At 43.6% G+C, this 18,393-nt stretch overlaps 1 protein-coding gene across 1 annotated transcript in view; it reads right to left on the reverse strand.

Annotated features, from left to right (window-relative positions):
• Positions 1-8,867: 8,867 nt before the first annotated feature.
• Positions 8,868-18,393, reverse strand: part of arhgef2 (rho/rac guanine nucleotide exchange factor (GEF) 2) — a 48,890-nt gene continuing 39,364 nt past the window's right edge. The window contains exons 13-22 of the mRNA XM_061717825.1: positions 15,698-15,870; positions 15,507-15,574; positions 14,685-14,900; positions 14,503-14,580; positions 14,271-14,326; positions 12,927-12,968; positions 12,805-12,855; positions 12,008-12,325; positions 11,637-11,793; positions 8,868-9,357 (exon numbers count right to left, since the gene is read on the reverse strand). Coding sequence (XP_061573809.1) covers positions 9,323-9,357; positions 11,637-11,793; positions 12,008-12,325; positions 12,805-12,855; positions 12,927-12,968; positions 14,271-14,326; positions 14,503-14,580; positions 14,685-14,900; positions 15,507-15,574; positions 15,698-15,870 — 1,194 coding nt within the window. The 3' untranslated portion in view covers positions 8,868-9,322. The remainder of the gene's footprint in view (positions 9,358-11,636; positions 11,794-12,007; positions 12,326-12,804; positions 12,856-12,926; positions 12,969-14,270; positions 14,327-14,502; positions 14,581-14,684; positions 14,901-15,506; positions 15,575-15,697; positions 15,871-18,393) is intronic.

The raw sequence follows: 18,393 nt of genomic DNA on the forward strand, positions 1-18,393 counted from the left end.
CCACTTTTTGTGAGATACCCATTGATTCTAGAAGAGAATCGAAGGCTAATTTAAGATTATCGCTTTCAACATCCATATGAATATTAAAATCACCCACTATGATGAATTTATCTGTACTGATCAATAATCCAGAAAGGAAATCTGAAAATTCAGACAAAAACTCTAGATAAGCGCCAGCAGGGGGCCGATACACTACCACTAACACAACTGGCTTCTCTGATTTCCAGCTCGGAAATTTCAGACCAAGCATGAGGCTTTCAAATGTATTATAATTGCACTGAGGTTCAATTTTTGTTTGGAGACCGGAGTTATAAATTGCTGCGACTCCTCCGCCTCGGCCCGTGCTTCTAGGAATGTGATGATTAAAGTAGCCGGGCGGAGTTGATTCATTCAAACTAACATACTCTTCCTCCTGTAACCATGTTTCTGTTAAGCAGAAAATATCACTCCTGCTCTCTGTAATTATATCATTTACTAACAGAGACTTGGAGCTTAATGATCGTATATTTAGTAGTCCGCATCTAATTTTTCGGTCTGTAATTGGTACCAAATGTACATTGGTTTTAATTTTTACAAGGTTATCTTGGTTAACGCCTCTATAACGCTGCACCTGGTGAACTTTTGGAGGGCGGGGAACTGCAACCACTTCTATTTTGCTAGGCACCTGGCCAGAGTCGCCAATATCATGTAATCCTACAGTTTTAGAGTCGCTAATTACATAATGCAATCCTATAGTTTTGTTGGCAGGCGTTGGTCCTCGAGAAGCAGCAGAGAAGTGTGTTAAACTACAGCTCTGCATCCTGGCCTGGACCCTGCGTTGTCAGGGGGAGTGTCTAATAACATTGGCCAGATTTCTAGACATAAGAGCTGCACCATCCCGGGTGGGATGAATGCCGTCCCTTCTAATCAGACTTATCTGAGGTCCAGTAGAACCAGTATGGAAACTAGTCCCTTATCTGAGGTCCAGTAGAACCAGTATGGACACTAATCCCTTATCTGAGGTCCAGTAGAACCAGTATGGACACTAATCCCTTATCTGAGGTCCAGTAGAACCAGTATGGACACTAGTCCCTTATCTGAGGTCCAGTAGAACCAGTATGGACACTAATCCCTTATCTGAGGTCCAGTAGAACCAGTATGGACACTAATCCCTTATCTGAGGTCCAGTAGAACCAGTATGGACACTAATCCCTTATCTGAGGTCCAGTAGAACCAGTATGGACACTAATCCCTTATCTGAGGTCCAGTAGAACCAGTATGGACACTAATCCCTTATCTGAGGTCCAGTAGAACCAGTATGGACACTAATCCCTTATCTGAGGTCCAGTAGAACCAGTATGGACACTAATCCCTTATCTGAGGCCATAAAAAGGTCATTCGTGACTCGAAACAGTGCTGTCTCTGGGCTATGATGCATTCTGAACCCTGACTGAAAGACTTCAAAGAGATCATTTCTATACAAATAGTCACATAACTGGCTTGAAACTGCCTTTTCCAGAATTTTAGATACAAATGGAAGGTTGGAAATTGGCCTATAATTAGCTAAGGTGTCTGGGTCAAGGGAAGGTTTTTTAAGTAAAGGTTTAATTACTGCAACTTTGAAAACCTGTGGTACATATCCTAAACTTAGGGATAGGTTGATTTGGTCCAGTATTGTCGCACCAATAAGAGAAAAAAACATTTTTGAATAGTCGAGTCGGGATGGGGTCTAACATACATGTGGTTGACTTAGCTCTATTAACGAGTGAGGTCAGCTCAGGGAGGTCTATAGGATCAAAACAGTCTAGAGACAAGTCAGAGCCTAGGGAAGTTGCTAAAGCTGAAGAAACGCCCACAACCGGCTGGTTGATTTCTTCTCTAATTCTCGTGATTTTACTGTTGAAGAAGCTCATAAAGTCCTCACTACTGAGAGCTGCAGGAATGCACGGCTCAACAGAGTTGTGACTCTTTGTCAGCCTGGCTACAGTGCTGAACAGAAAACGTGGGTTACTTTTGTTATCCTCGATCTACGTTGAATAATAAGCTGTTCTGGCTTTGCGAATGGCTTTTTTATATACTATTAGAATATCTTTCCATTCACGATAAGAGTCTACAGACTTACAAGAGTGCCACTTCCTTTCCATTTTACGCACGCTTTGTTTCAACATGCGGATATCTGAATTGTACCAGGGAGTTAAGCTCCTGTGGCTAGAAACCCTCCTTTTCAAAGGAGCAACTTCATCTAAAGCTGAATGCAACAAATCAGCAGTGTTACTAACAAGAAAATCAACATCAACATCAGAGGTAGAACCCAGGTCACTGGCCTCTATTGCTTCAGTAGAGGCTTCACTATTTTCCACTGTCGCAAGAATGAGCAATGGCCTCCTTAAATTTAGCAATAGCTTCATCAGACAAACATCTGCTAAAATGATACCTCCTATTTTGCACTTCAACATCAACAACATTCAATTCAAACGTTATTAAGTAATGGTCGGATAAAAGGGAGTTTACAGGTGACACCAACAGACCATCAGTTTCAACACCGTAGGTGAGAACGAGATCGAGAGTATGATCAAAACAATGCGTCGGCCCTTCCACTTTTTGTGAGATACCCATTGATTCTAGAAGAGAATTGAAAGCTAATTTAAGATTATCGCTTTCAACATCCATATGAATATTAAAATCACCCACTATGATGAATTTATCTGTACTGATCAATAATCCAGAAAGGAAATCTGAAAATTCAGATAAAAACTCTAGATAAGCGCCAGCAGGGGGCCGATACACTACCACTAACACAACTGGCTTCTCTGATTTCCTGCTCGGAAATTTCAGACTAAGCGTGAGGCTTTCAAATGTATTATAATTGCACTTAGGTTAAATTTTTGTTTGGAGACTGGAGTTATAAATTGCTGCGACTCCTCCGCCTCGGCCCGTGTTTCTAGGAATGTGATGATTAAAGTAGCCGGGCGGAGTTGATTCATTCAAACTAACATACTCTTCCTCCTGTAACCATGTTTCTGTTAAGCAGAAAATACCACTCCTGGGGCCTCATTTAAAATGGAGTGCGTAGGATTCATACTAAAAGTGCACGTACGCCCAAAAGCCGAAAATGGCGGGCGCAAAAAAAAATCCGGATCTATAAAACCGCGTGCACGCAGACTTCCACGCAATGTTCCCTTTATGAATCACAGTCCACCTGGAAAGCTGCGCAGCTGACTCCGCCCCATATCCCGCCCTCAACACGCCCATAAATCCATATGGATGAGCCTACTGAGCATGCGCAGTGGCTTCCTGCAGCCTGTTAGGGATGAATCCGGATGAATGCGTCAGAATGAATGAACGTGTCGAGCCACCGTGCCACTGAATTTCGCTGAGATCTGAGATCTAGATGTTGTGGATGATGTGGAGAGAGGACAGTGAAACGAGATTATTTGGTGGTCACAGTAAAAGTAGGAAAAGTATATAAATAGTATAAAATAAAGCGAGTGAGTGGCAGCACGTCGTTGCTGCCCGTTAGTGCCACGATCGCACGACGCAATTTCCACTGGGGGCAGGGGGGACATGTCCCCCCCACTTTTCAAAATGATGTATTTCTCCCCCCCACTTTTTACAGTTTAAAAACTAACGGTAGGCTCAGCAAATCATCAAGACACTCGGGACGGCGGCCCAGCAGCCCCCGCCCCCCCCCCCTCCCTCCCGTCTCCCCTCAGAGCTGCTCTAGGCTGTTTTATGGTTCCGCGTTACACCAACGCAGAGCCTACGGCGTAGGGTACGCGGCGACGCGCAACTACGCCGGACCCTACGGCGTAGGCTCTGCGTTGGTGTGACGCAGAACCATAATTCCGGCTTAAAAGTAAACAACATGAGCGCACGTACCCGTGCATGACAGGCAGACACACACGGGGAGAAGAGACTATTTCTTTAATTTTTATTTTTTTTAAAACTTTATCCTTATGAACGCAATTGTTATATAGTCCAACTTTCCTTATTTTAATCAGAACACTTTCTTTTTTCCTCTTCGGCGTGGAGTAGTGGGTTCGGAGCGGCATTCCCTCCCCCGCCCCCCCCGCGCCGCCTGCTCCGTTATCAGCACTATTTTATTATAAGTCTGATATATGTTGTGATATGTGATGACATTATTAAGAGTATGACATGAATCTGACTTCATTTCACCACCTCACAGCCTGCGTCACCAGTTCCCCGTGTCTTAAGTAAATTCTTACGGGAGGGTGAGGGTTGCCGTAAAGATACGCAGATTTTTCGGTTAGTTTTTTCTTTTTAGATCCGAGGCTTTGCGTAGAAGGCGGCTTCCGCAACTTTCAGGCGCTTTTTCTGCGCAAGCAAGCTTTATAGATGAGGCCCCTGCTCTCTGTAATTATATCATTTACTAACAGAGACTTGGAGCTTAACGATCTTATATTTAGTAGTCCGCATCTAATTTTTCGGTCTCTTATTGGTACCAAATGTGCATTGGTTTTAATTTTTACAAGATTATTTTGGTTAACGCCTCTATAACGCCGCACCTGGTGAACTTGTGGAGGGCGGGGAACTGCAACCACTTCTATTTTGCTAGGCACCTGGTTAGAGTTACCAGTTACATCATGTAATCTTATAGTTTTGTTGGCAGGCGTTGGTCCTCGAGAAGCAGCAGAGAAGTGTGTTAAACTACAGCTCTGCATCCTGGCCTGGACCCTGCGATGTCAGGGAGAGGGTCTAATGAAACAGGCCAAATTACTAGAGACAAGAGCAGCACCATCCCGGGTGGGATGAATGCCGTCTCTTCTAATCAGACCGGGCTTTCCCCAGAACGTTTCCCAATTGTCAATAAAGGCCACGTCGTTTTCTGAACACCACCGATACAACCAGCGACGGAGCGAGAGCATGTGACTAAATATGTCAACGCTGGTCAGATTGGGGAGGGGGCCAGAGAAACCTACGGAGTCCGACAGGGTTTTGGCGTAGTTACACACCGAGACAATATTCATTCTGGTTACTTCCGAATGGCGAAGACGGGAGTCGTTAGCTCTGACATGGATGATAACTTTACCATATTTACGATTACCCTTTGCCAGCAGCTTCAAATTTGCTTCTATGTCGCCCGCTCTGGCCCCCGGGATACACCTAACTATGGTCTCTGGAGTCGGCTTCACATGTCTCACAATATAGTCTCCAATTACCAGGGTCGGTTTCTCAACAGATGTGTCGCTGAGTGGGGAAAAACGGCTAGACACATGAAGTGGGTGGTGGTGTTCCGTGAGCCCTTTAGGACTACGCTTCCTCCGAACCGTCACCCACCGGTCCTGACTGGCCGGCTGCTCGGGAGCTGCAGGGGAGCGGCTAGCCTCAGCTGCTATAGGCCGGTCCGCCGCTAGCTTAGCCTGGTTAGCTGAGGAGGCTATCGGACTATGGTCAAATTGGCAGAACCGGACCTCTAACTGACTGAGCCTCGCCTCCAGCCCTGTAAATAAACTACACTTTAAGCACTTACCGTCTTCACTAAAGGAGGCAGAGGAATAGCGAAACATTTCACACACTGAGCAGCAAAGAGGTGAAACGGTGGGAGACGGAGAGGCCATGCTAAGAGGCTAACAGAGGCTAACGGACAGAAAATGTATCGGTGATTGGTGACAGTGAAAGTTATGGAAGAGAAAATGAGCGAGTGTTGAAATAAAGACAGTAATGTACCAGATATAGTGCTATTTTACCAGAAGACAGTCTAAGTTTTAGACAAAAAAGTCGGGAGAGATCTGAGCCTGCACGCCGTGCAGCAGCAACAGACCGCAACACCAGGAAGTGACGCGATGCGTGACGCAGTACGTTACCCAATCAGCAAGCACGCAACAGCCATTGTACTGAATAATGACTCAAACAGACACAGATGAAGGTTATTATACTGAATAATGGCTCAAACAGACATGAATGAAGGTTATTATACTGAATAATGACTCAAACACAAATGAAGGTTGTTATACTGAATAATGACTCAAACAGACATGGATGAAGGTTATTATACTGAATAATGACTCAAACACAGATGAAGGTTATTATACTGAATAATGACTCAAACAGACATTAATGAAGGTTATTATACTGAATAAAGACTCAAACACAGGTGAAGGTTATTATACTGAATAATGACTCAAACAGACATGGATGAAGGTTATTATACTGAATAATGACTCAAACACAGATGAAGGTTATTATACTGAATAATGACTCAAACAGACATTAATGAAGGTTATTATACTGAATAAAGACTCAAACACAGGTGAAGGTTATTATACTGAATAATGACTCAAACAGACATGGATGAAGGTTATTATACTGAATAATGACTCAAACACAGATGAAGGTTATTATACTGAATAATGACTCAAACAGACATTAATGAAGGTTATTATACTGAATAAAGACTCAAACACAGGTAAAGGTTATTATACTGAATAATGACTCAAACAGACATTAATGAAGGTTATTATACTGAATAATGACTCAAACACAGGTGAAGGTTATTATACTGAATAAAGACTCAAACAGACATGAATGAAGGTTATTATACTGAATAATGACTCAAACATACATGAATGAAGGTTATTATACTGAATAAAGACTCAAACACAGGTGAAGGTTATTATACTGAATAATGACTCAAACACAGGTAAAGGTTATTATACTGAATAAAGACTCAAACACAGGTAAAGGTTATTATACTGAATAATGACTCAAACATACATGAATGAAGGTTATTATACTGAATAAAGACTCAAACACAGGTGAAGGTTATTATACTGAATAATGACTCAAACACAGGTGAAGGTTATTATACTGAATAAAGACTCAAACACAGGTAAAGGTTATTATACTGCGTTTATCTGCACGAACTCATCAAGAGAACATTACAGCCAGAACAGATCAGCTATTCATAACAATATCTTTGCTTTTGCAGAATTCACACAGTTAAAAATAAAAAATGAACAAATCTGAACACAAAGAGGAAATGAAATAAAAAATAATAATCAAAAAGCAGCTGTTTACATTTACATACAGCATGGATCAATTAGACTGATCAGGGACCAGTGACTCCTTCAGTCCAGCGTCTCAGGAAATGTTACAGCATTGGCAGGACATACCAGGATGTGACATCATCATTGTTCTCTGATGACATCACAGCTCAGCGAGCATGGATTCACCAATGTTTATGGTTAAAAATAAAACCTTCGTCTGGAAGCGGTTTTTAACCATCATTTCATGTTTTTAACCATCATTTCATGTTTTTAACCATTATTTAATGTGTTTTTAACCATTATTTCATGTGTTTTTAACCATCATTTAATGTTTTTAACCATTATTTCATGTGTTTTTAACCATTATTTCATGTGTTTTTCACCATTATTTCATGTGCTTTTAATGAGTTTTGTATTTCAGTCAATGGAGTCATTTTTCTTTTCAAATATTCTCTTTCTTGATAACTTAATCACAAATATGAAGTCAGAACTGTTCTCACATGAAAACATTAAAACTACATTCCGTTACACGTCGACCACGTTGTAACTTTTACTCCCCCGTTACGGCCGAGGCGGTGAAAGGGATTCTGGGAAACTTTGTCATCTGAAGTCTAATTAAGTCTCCACTGATGCATTCTGGGTAAAACGGGCCGTTAGTCAAATTAAGTCTCCACTGATGCATTCTGGGTAAAACGGGCCGTTAGGGACCAAAGAAGACAGGAACGCCGTCACCCAACAGGAAGTGACATCAGCAGATCGCCGGTTGGGGAACCGTCTGAAATGATTTGGACCCTGATGTTTTAAAAACAGTAAAAGGATTTTGTTTCTGGCACCGACGGTTCATAGTGTTGAAGGTTCAGCTGAAACCGGGTCCTGCAGTGGGGGCGTGGCAGGGGTAGTGGCCATGAACAGGGGGCGTGGCCACGAACAAGGGGCGTGGCCACGAACAAGGGGCGTGGCCACGGCAACCGTCTCCGTGGTTACCGTGGTTACAGAGTCCTGCAGTCTCTCAGCTTCTCAAGCAAAATTAAACTTCTGGAAATTTGAAGGTTTTATAGCTTTTTTTTATCTCATAGAAACGGGGAGATACTCTTCATCATCTTCTTCATCTTCATCATCATCTTCATCATCTTCTTCATCTTCATCATCTTCTTCGTCTTCATCATGGTAACGTGTGATAACACTAAGCTGATTGATTAATTCTTATCTTATAAAGTATAAAAGACAGCCATGCTAACATGCTAATGTACAGGGAGTGATGTCCTGCTTCACTCAGCGCTAAAACAGCCCCCCCGTAAAGCCCCCCCCCCCTAAAGCCCCCCCTGGTTCCTTATACAGCCCCCCCCACCGATCTCGGTACTAACCCCCCCCCCCCCCCAACAACCGACCACAGATTCCTCCTACATCGTCAAACCCCCCTAAACCCCCCCAGGTTCCTTATACAGCCCCCCCCCCCCACTGATATCAGCACTACCCCCCCCCCCCCCCCCTCCCCACACAGCTAACCCCCCCACTGACCAAGGCTCCCAGTTTCCTTCTAGTAACAGATTTTTATCCTCAGAAATAAAATAATTTTTGGTTTAAAACAGATTTTCTCTTCATTTTTGTTTCAACAAAGTTTCTACATCTAAGTTTTTCCTGTTTATCTTAACTGTATAAATAAAGTTTCCCCTGCGGTATTCTGGGTAATGTAGTGTGGCGATGGTTAATGTGTCTCAGGATGAAAAAGTCCATCTGCTTCAAACCAACGTCTGTAGGTGAAAACCTTCTGGTTTCCATGGCAACATGGCTGTCGGCCAATGAGAGGCTTTCCTGAGGACAAGCCTGACCCCTGACCCCGCCCCTAATACCCTAGCCCCGCCCCTAACCCCCGATACTCAGGGGGAGGAGCCTGACCCCTAGCCCCGCCCCTAACCCCCGATACTCAGGGGGAGGAGCGTTAATTAGTTTGAAGCAGACTTTGAACTGAGACGCAATAAGCTCCTCCCACCCATGATGTCGCCGCCCCCCTCTAATGAGGTCATCGAAGCCTCTCCCTTTTAGTAAGCCCCGCCCACTCCGCCGGATGTGGGCGGTGCTCCAGCAACAGGATGTTGTAAACTGGTCACATGGCTCCAGTTTATAGTAACAGAAACATTCAGAAGGAAAAAGGTTCAGCTGAGTTTGGTGAAACAGGAAGTGACATCATCTCCGGCTGAGTTTGGCCCCTGGTTTGGTGTGAAACAGGAAATGACATCATCTCCGGCTCAGAGTCTGACAGTAAGATGATAGGAGTGACGTCACGGTGACATCACGGTGACATCACGGGTCCCTGAGGTCGCGGTTCCAGGTGAAGTTTAGCTCTCGCTCTCCTCTGGGATGTCCTGCAGGTCTGGGGGGAAAAGAGACGTGGTTACCGTGGTTACCATGGTTACCGTGGTGACGGGTATTAGAAACAGCTGTTATTGAAGTTTACGTAAAGTCTACGTAAAGTTTACATAAGTCTACATAAAGTCTACGTAAAGTTTACATAAGTCTACGTAAAGTTTACGTAAGGTTTACATAAGTCTACGTAAAGTTTACATAAGTCTACCTAAAGTCTACGTAAAGTTTACAAAAGTCTACCTAAAGTCTACGTTAAGTTTACATAAGTCTACGTAAAGTTTACGTAAAGTTTACATAAGTCTACGTTAAGTTTACATAAGTCTACGTAAAGTTTACATAAGTTTACGTAAAGTTTACATAAGTCTACCTAAAGTCTACGTAAAGTTTACATAAGTCTACCTAAAGTCTACGTTAAGTTTACATAAGTCTACGTAAAGTTTACATAAGTCTACGTTAAGTTTACATAAGTCTACGTAAAGTTTACATAAGTTTACGTAAAGTTTACATAAGTCTACGTAAAGTTTACACAAGTCTACCTAAAGTCTACGTAAAGTTTACATAAGTCTACGTAAAGTTTACATAAGTCTACGTAAAGTTTACATAAGTCTACCTAAAGTCTACGTAAAGTTTACATAAGTCTACCTAAAGTCTACGTTAAGTTTACATAAGTCTACGTAAAGTTTACATAAGTCTACGTTAAGTTTACATAAGTCTACGTAAAGTTTACATAAGTTTACGTAAAGTTTACATAAGTCTACGTAAAGTTTACACAAGTCTACCTAAAGTCTACGTAAAGTTTACATAAGTCTACGTAAAGTTTACGTAAAGTTTACATAAGTCTACGTAAAGTTTACATAAGTCTACCTAAAGTCTACGTTAAGTTTACATAAGTCTACGTAAAGTTTACATAAGTCTACGTAAAGTTTACATAAGTTTACGTAAAGTTTACATAAGTCTACGTAAAGTTTACACAAGTCTACCTAAAGTCTACGTAAAGTTTACATAAGTCTATGTAAAGTTTACATAAGTCTACGTAAAGTCTACGTAAAGTTTACATAAGTCTACGTAAAGTTTACGTAAAGTTTACATAAGTCTACGTAAAGTTTACATTAGTCTACGTAAAGCTTGCGTAAAGTTTACATAAGTCTACGTAAAGTTTACGTAAAGTTTACATAAGTCTACGTAAAGTTTACGTAAAGTTTACATAAGTCTACGTAAAGTTTACGTAAAGTTTACATAAAGTTTAAGTAAAGTTTACGTAAGTTTGCATAAGTCTACGTAAAGTTTACATAAGTCTACGTAAAGTTTACGTAAAGTTTACATAAGTCTACGTAAAGTTTACATAAGTCTACGTAAAGTTTACGCAAAGTTTACGTAAAGTTTACATAAGTCTACGTAAAGTTTACGCAAAGTTTACGTAAAGTTTACATAAGTCTACGTAAAGTTTACATAAGTCTACGTAAAGTTAACATAAGTCTACGTAAAGTTTACATAAGTCTACGTAAAGTTTACGTAAAGTTTACATAAGTCTACGCAAAGTTTACATAAGCCTACGTAAAGTTTACGTAAAGTTTACATAAGTCTACGTAAAGTTTATGTAAAGTTTACATAAGTCTACGTAAAGTTTACATAAGTCTATGTAAAGTTTACGTAAAGTTACGTAAAGGTTACATAAGTCTACGTAAAGTCTTCGTAAAGTCTACGTAAAGTTTACATAAAGTCTACGTAAAGTTTACGTAAAGTTTACATAAGTCTACGTAAAGTTTACATAAGTCTACGTAAAGTCTTCGTAAAGTTTACGTAAAGGTTACGTAAAGTCTTCATAAAGTTTACGTAAAGTTTACATAAAGTCTACGTAAAGTTTACGTAAAGTTTACATAAGTCTACGTAAAGTCTTCGTAAAGTTTACATACGTTTATGTAAAGTACACTACACCTATTTAGAGCTACCCCCTCCCTCCTTCGCTGTTATTGATCAGCTGGTGGTTACCATGGTAACGGGTATCGATCAGTTATTGATCAGCTGGTGGTTACCATGGTGACGGGTATCGATCAGTTAATGATCAGCTGGTGGTCACCATGGTGACGGGTATCGATCAGTTATTGATCAGCTGGTGGTCACCATGGTGACGGGTATCGATCAGTTATTGATCAGCTGGTGGTTACCATGGTGACGGGTATCGATCAGTTATTGATCAGCTGGTGGTTACCAAAGTGACGGGTATCAGTTATGGTGGTTACCACGGTGACGGGTATCAGTTATTGATCAGCTGTATTGATCACTCACCTCTGGGGCTGTCGGAGCGGGGAGAGATCTTCATCACTTCCTCCTCCTCTCCCTCACTTCCTTCCCCCACTCCGTCTAACTGGTCGACCGGATCCTCCACGGCCAATGGGGCGAGGGGGCGGAGCTCCAGCTCCTTGCTGCCCCGCCTCTTGTTGGCCTGCAGACACACACATAAGTTTAAGTTTATTTAGACGGGACGATGCGCATTAATGAACACTAAATTAACCAGTGTAAATACACCGGGTTTTAGCAGAAATGCTAGTTTCCATGTGCAGTCCCCACAGAAAACATCAAAACTATTCGGTCAAACAAGACAATCAAACAAGGGAGCAAACATAAAACATACATAGCAGCAACATCATCATCCTCACCTGTTCTCCCTTGTTGGCCTCAGATTTCTCCTTGTTCTTGTTCCTCTTCTTCTTGCCTGACTCCGCCCCCTTCTTCTTAAACTCCTCCTCCTTGAGGCGTAGCCGCGTTAGCTCCTCCTGCTGCAGCTCCACCTGCCGCTGCAGCAGCTCCACCTGCCGCTGCAGCAGCGCTGCGTCGCCGCTAGCGTCCATCCCCGCGTCGCGCGACATGGAGCGGTGGAGGCGCGGCCCGGGGGGGGCGGAGCCAGCGCTGGTGCAGGAGGCGGGGCACGTGTTGATGGACAGCTCCAGGATCGAGTCCTGGCGAATCACCGCGGCCTGGGGGCGGAGCCAAAGAGATTAGCTGTTACGAACTGTTGTGAAGAATTAACCACAAACTCATTAATAATAACAGGTTTTATACTCGTTTGTTTCCCGACTCGCCTTCGTTATAATGATGAATTATTTCTCACGTCTTACGTAGACTTTACGTAAAGTTTACATAAGTCTACGTAAAGTTTACGTAAAGTTTCCAAGTTATTTCAAGTTATTTCCATCACAAACACGAGCGCTAGCGCCCGTATAGCTCAACGGGTTGAGCAGGGACTCATGTAAACCTTCCCCTGAACAGCGACGCGTGTTCGGTTCAATTACTGATTTACCTGTTCTTACTCTGGGTTTATCACGTCTTTTGTTGTGATTTACACTCGACGGTGAAGCATTTTGATCAATGTTGTTCTAAATGTGCTTCATCTCTGAAGAGGTGGAAAACATGAGAAAACGGAAACTTTAATAACAGAAATGCTAGCATGTCGTACCTGCAGGGCGTGGAGCTGCGTACTCAGGCCGACCAATCGCTGACACACTTCCTGTAACCAGAACAACGATCGTTAGGAACATGGACCTGTGTGGATCACTCAGCATGAAAACAGGAAGTTACCTGGTTCAGGGTCCGTTCCTGCAGCTGGTTTCCGTTTCTGTCCTGCAACCAAATAAAAAAACTTTCTTGAGTTAGGGTTAGGGTTTAATTAGTTAGTTAGTTAGGATTAGTTAGCTGTCTCCACTTATGACACGACCCTGCACCCTAACTACTTAACCTTAAAACTTGTTCCCACTCCTGTAAAAGTCGCCCAAAATGCCTATCCAAGTTAAACCCAAAGTAAATCTAAAGCTGTTCTTGAACCGTTTGAAGTACAGAGATGGTTGTTTGAACACACTGAAATAGAAAGTTTTTATTTGTTTTGTAACCAGATGTCTGCAGAGGAATCTGTGACTTATTGGCTTGAAAACACACTGAGACACAGCCTGAACCCTTATCTAGTGCAAGTTCAAATTTGATAACAATACCACAAAAAATGAGTATTTTACACATGTTTTTTTAAGACTATGTCTATTGTTATTATAACAATTATGTCCCATGGGCATAACTTTTGAACCGTTGAATTTACCACGTACATATACATATACATATATATATATATATATATATATATATATATATATATATATATATATATGTATATATATATCGTTGTGTTCAGCATTCCATTTGCTCTACAACTGCACCATCTTCTGGGCGAATGCTGCAATTGCGGAGGAGGTTTTTCTCATGACAAAAGCCGGACGTGCTCGTCCCGCCCCAACACAGGCGCTCATTCGCTATGAGGGGACAGGAAGCTCCTGATTGGCAGGATGACCTGTCAATCAATGTAGAGCGTACGCTCCATTTTAGCATTGCGCTCTGAAAACGTGCAGGATGGAGGAGTTACCGACGTGTAAATATAACATGTGCTTCTCCGACGACGCTCGAGATGAACAGAGGCTGTTTGTGGATATTTACTGGTATACTAATGTATTTGTGGATATTTACTGGTATAATCATGTATTTGTGGATATTTACTGGTATATTAATGTATTTGTGGATATTTACTGGTATACTAATGTATTTGTGGATATTTACTGGTATAATCATGTATTTGTGGATATTTACTGGTATAATAATGTATTTGTGGATATTTACTGGTATAATAATGTATTTGTGGATATTTACTGGTATAATAATGTATTTTGGACTAAATACTTTACTGGATTGGATCTACTGGACCTTTTCTGAGTGTAACCATACGGTTTTTGTGGGAATATTTTTGCCTGGGCTGTTCCAGAAGCCTCAAAGGGTAAGTTGCGTCATCTGCGCAAATCTTTCTTTGTTTGTTTGTCGTATCGGGAAATTCACTTTCACCATCTATTTACTTTAGAGACACAGGTGAGTTCAGGAGCTGTTTACCTTTGACGAGGAGTTGTTGAGCTTCACAGAACCGTTGAGAGAACCAGAGTTCCTGTCTGAGACACAGGTGAGACAGGTGAGACAGGTGAGACAGGTGAGACACAGGTGAGACACAGGTGAGACAGGTAGAGACAGGTGAGACACAGGTGGGACAGGTGAGACAGGTGAGACAGGTGAGACAGCAGCAGATTAACATTAGCATTAGCATTGTGGACCAGGTCATGTGACTCACTGCCGATCTCCTGGTTGCCGTTGGTTACGGAGGTTTTGTTCACGCTGGAGTCCGACAGCAGAGACGTCAATCTGTCAACTGAGAGGACACAGGGGTCAGGTTCTGGTCCTGGTTCTGGTTAGACCAGCGGTCCTGGTACCAGCGGTTCTGGTACCAGCGGTCCTGGTTCTGGTTCTGCTCACCTTCTCCCACGGCCGCCAGCAGCAGCGGTTCCGCCAGTGGTGCGTGGGGCGTGTCGGCCCTGAACAGGTTCCGGCCCGACGAGGCCCGGACCGAGACCAGGTCCTGGTTCTGGTCCTGCCCCCCCTCCCGGGCCGAGGCCTCCACTAGGTCCGAGAACAGGGTGGCCCGTTCCTGCAGCAGCTCCAGAACCTCCCGGTCCTTCTGCTGGATGTCGGCTGAGGATAGAAACCGTCAGATAAACCGTCAGATAATCCTAACCCTAACCCTAGGGTTGGGGTTGGGGTTAGGATAGGGGGTTAGGGTTGGGGTTAGGGTTGGGATAGGGGGTAAGGGTTGGGGTTAGTAGGTGTTGGGTCAGGGTTAGGGGTTAGGGTTGGGGTTAGGGTTAGGGTTGGGGTTAGGGTTAGGGTTGGGGTCAGGGATAGGATTAGGGGTTGGGGTTGGGGTTAGGGTTGGGGTTGGGGTTGGGGTTAGGGTTGGGATGGGGGTAAGGGTTGGGGTTAGTAGGTGTTGGGTCAGGGTTAGGGGTTAGGGTTAGGGGTTAGGGTTGGGGTTGGGGTTAGTAGGTGTTGGGTCAGGGTTAGGGGTTAGGGTTGGGGTTAGGGTTGGGGGTCAGGGTTAGGGGTTAGGGTTGGGGTTAGGGTTAGGGGTTAGGGTTAGGGTTAGGGTTAGGGGTTAGGGTTGGGGTTAGTAGGTGTTGGGTCAGGGTTAGGGGTTAGGGTTGGTGTTAGGGTTAGGGTTGGGGTTAGGGTTGGGGGTTAGGGGTTAGGGTTAGGGTTGGGGTTGGGGTTGGGGTTAGGGTTGGGGTTGGGGTTGGGCACCTCTCAGACGGCGCTGCAGAGCCTTGTCTTCAGTCTCGATGAGAGGAAACTCGTCTCTGGACGGACAGCTGCAGAGAAACACAACTCTTTTAGACACTACTGATGAACACCCCCAGGTATCCCAGCATGCTCTCTGGCAGCACCTGATGAACACCTACAGGTATCCCAGCATGCTCTCTGGCAACACCCACCTCTGAGCCGTCTTCTGGATGAGGCTCATCCAGGTCTTCCTGTCGTCTTTGGACGAAGCATAAACCTCGTACATCTCAGGGGGGGACGAGTCACTGATCAGGTACATCCCTCGGTCCTGGTTGGCCATGTCTCTGACGATCAGGTTGGTGAGGGAGACGACCGGGGGCTTGTCCTGGACAGGTGGGACAGGTGGGACAGGTGAGACAGGTAGAGACAGGTAGAGACAGGTAGAGACAGGTAGAGACAGGTGAGACAGGTAGAGACAGGTGAGACAGGTAGAGACAGGTAGATATAGGTAGAGACAGGTAGAGACAGGTGAGACACTGTCTCGCCCCAGACCTCTTTGCTGTTGTTTTTTTTCTAGTTAGTGCCATGGCTGCGCCAAGAGGCTCCTCCTCCACAGCTATGCCGTAGCAATAAAGGAGCAGTTCAGGATAACAATAGTGTCTCTGGCGCAGGCAGAGAAACTATTGTTATCCTGCACGTTTATTTGTTTTCATTTTCCGGCCAGATTTCGGTTCGCTACTCCTACAGATTTCGGAGGACCCAGGTGAATCATATATCAAAATTTGTGTCTCGATCGGGAATAGTGTGCTATGACTTTTGGTGTTGAAATTCCCATTTTTCCCATTATTCCCAAAAAACAGGCCAAAAAAACCCATTCAAAGCGGATGGGAAGAAGTAAAAAAAAAAGAGGCCAAAATTCACCTTTTTTCGGAGTCACCTAACTTTCTTATACTTGCATGTAGAAATGTCATTCAACCTTCAAAATCGGGGAAAACAGTTTTTTCCTAAGATGTACACTTTTCAAGACATGAGCACTCAAGCAAGGACTGGAATTCACTTTTTTGTCAAATCTAGAGTGCGGGTGTCGGTTGCTAGAGTGCGAGAAACAGTAAAAAAATAACCTGAATTTTTATTTTTAACTCGAGCTCACGGCCAAACCTGCGAATACCTGCCTCGGTCTCCATTCACTGTAATGTAATCAAAAGTTTTCTTCAAAAGAATCTCACTCTGTCTTCGCACTGACTTTACTCACACATTTTAAGGAATATCTGAATAAAATTAAGATTGTCAGAATCTGCCGGGTTCTGTGTCTCTCACGATGTTTTCGTCTTTTGGCTACGAGCTAAGGTTTGATCACAAATCAGAGCTATTTGAGAGCTTGTCAGAAGCCAAAATCTGAGTTTTTCTCACATCCAAACCCGAAGGTTCTGAAGTCGAGGTTCTTGTTGCCGGGGGAACCAGAGTTCAGCTGTTGACTCATTCAGCCAGAACTGGTCACATGATTCAGTCAGTACAGACTTCATATACTTTACCCAGAGACGTTCAATAAACTCTACAGCCCACTACGGTTCGGTTTCCTGTATCTGTGTCACGTGACTGCCCCGCCCCTTTAGGAGACAGGAAGCAGGTCCTGAGTCTATTGAGTCCTATGGGAAAAGTGAACGTGAGCACAGATTATTACCAATTCCTTCGCCCCATAGTAACCTAAGTAAATATGGGACCCATTTTTCAAAAGCCACAAACCTTCTGAACATTCTGACACCAAAATGGCAATTTTCAGACCGACAGATTAGGAGAAAATGAACTTTGTTTGAGACCTGTCTCTGTCTGAGCAACACACTCTCGCCAGATTTGGCTCTCATAGCTCACTGCAGAACTGCCAAAGTCGTTTTCCCATCGGATAAAATGAAGTTTAAAACTAAAATAAAACTTGCTTTTTTGCTTAATAATACTGTTATTGTTATTATTTAGTCTTTTTGGAAGAAAGTTGTACTGTATTTAGTGTTGTATGTTCCAAAACGATGTGGGGAGAGGGGCGGCCACGCCCACTTAGGAGACAGGAAGTGAGGTCAGAGGGGCGGCCACGCCCACTTAGGAGACAGGAAGTGAGGTCAGAGGGGCGGCCACGCCCACTTAGGAGACAGGAAGTGAGGTCAGAGGGGCGACCACGCCCACTTAGGAGACAGGAAGTGAGGTCAGAGGGGCGACCACTCCCACTTAGGAGACAGGAAGTGAGGTCAGAGGGGCGACCACGCCCACTTAGGAGACAGGAAGTGTATACCATTTCATATCATTGGCAGTAACGGTATAGATTATCTTTGCATTAACCTGTAAAATGGAGAAATCTGACCCCTGACCTTTGACATTAGCCGATCCCCAGTCCTGCTGGGAACCGGTTTATGGTGTATATTTATATATATATATATATATATATATTTATATATATATATATATATATATATATATGGTGAAAATTGGATATATGGATTGGATATACATGGTGAAAATTAGCCCCGCCCCTTCTTCTGATTGGTCGATATGTGATAGTCCAATAACTTTTGAATGGTTTGACATAGAGTCGTGGGTGGTGTCATCGGACTTAGTTTTGAGTCCTTCACCTTTATTGCTGAAAAATGCAGCAATGTACACAGATGGGCAGCAGCCGCCGTGGCACTCTTGACATTTCTGCGAGGAAATTTTCTAGTTGATATTGTCTTCCTTTTTGAGTTTATTATTAGGACTGTGCCAGTTGTCCTGAACCGTCTCTTTACGCTGCTGCAGGCCTGCTGGAGGAACTCCCATGATGCACTGGGAGGCCTGCTGGAGGAACTCCCATGATGCACTGGGAGGCCTGCTAGAGGAACTCCCATGATGCACTGGGAGGCCTGCTGGAGGAACTCCCATGATG

This window comes from Cololabis saira, chromosome 3, assembly GCF_033807715.1.
Source record: "Cololabis saira isolate AMF1-May2022 chromosome 3, fColSai1.1, whole genome shotgun sequence".
NCBI lineage: Eukaryota > Metazoa > Chordata > Actinopteri > Beloniformes > Belonidae > Cololabis > Cololabis saira.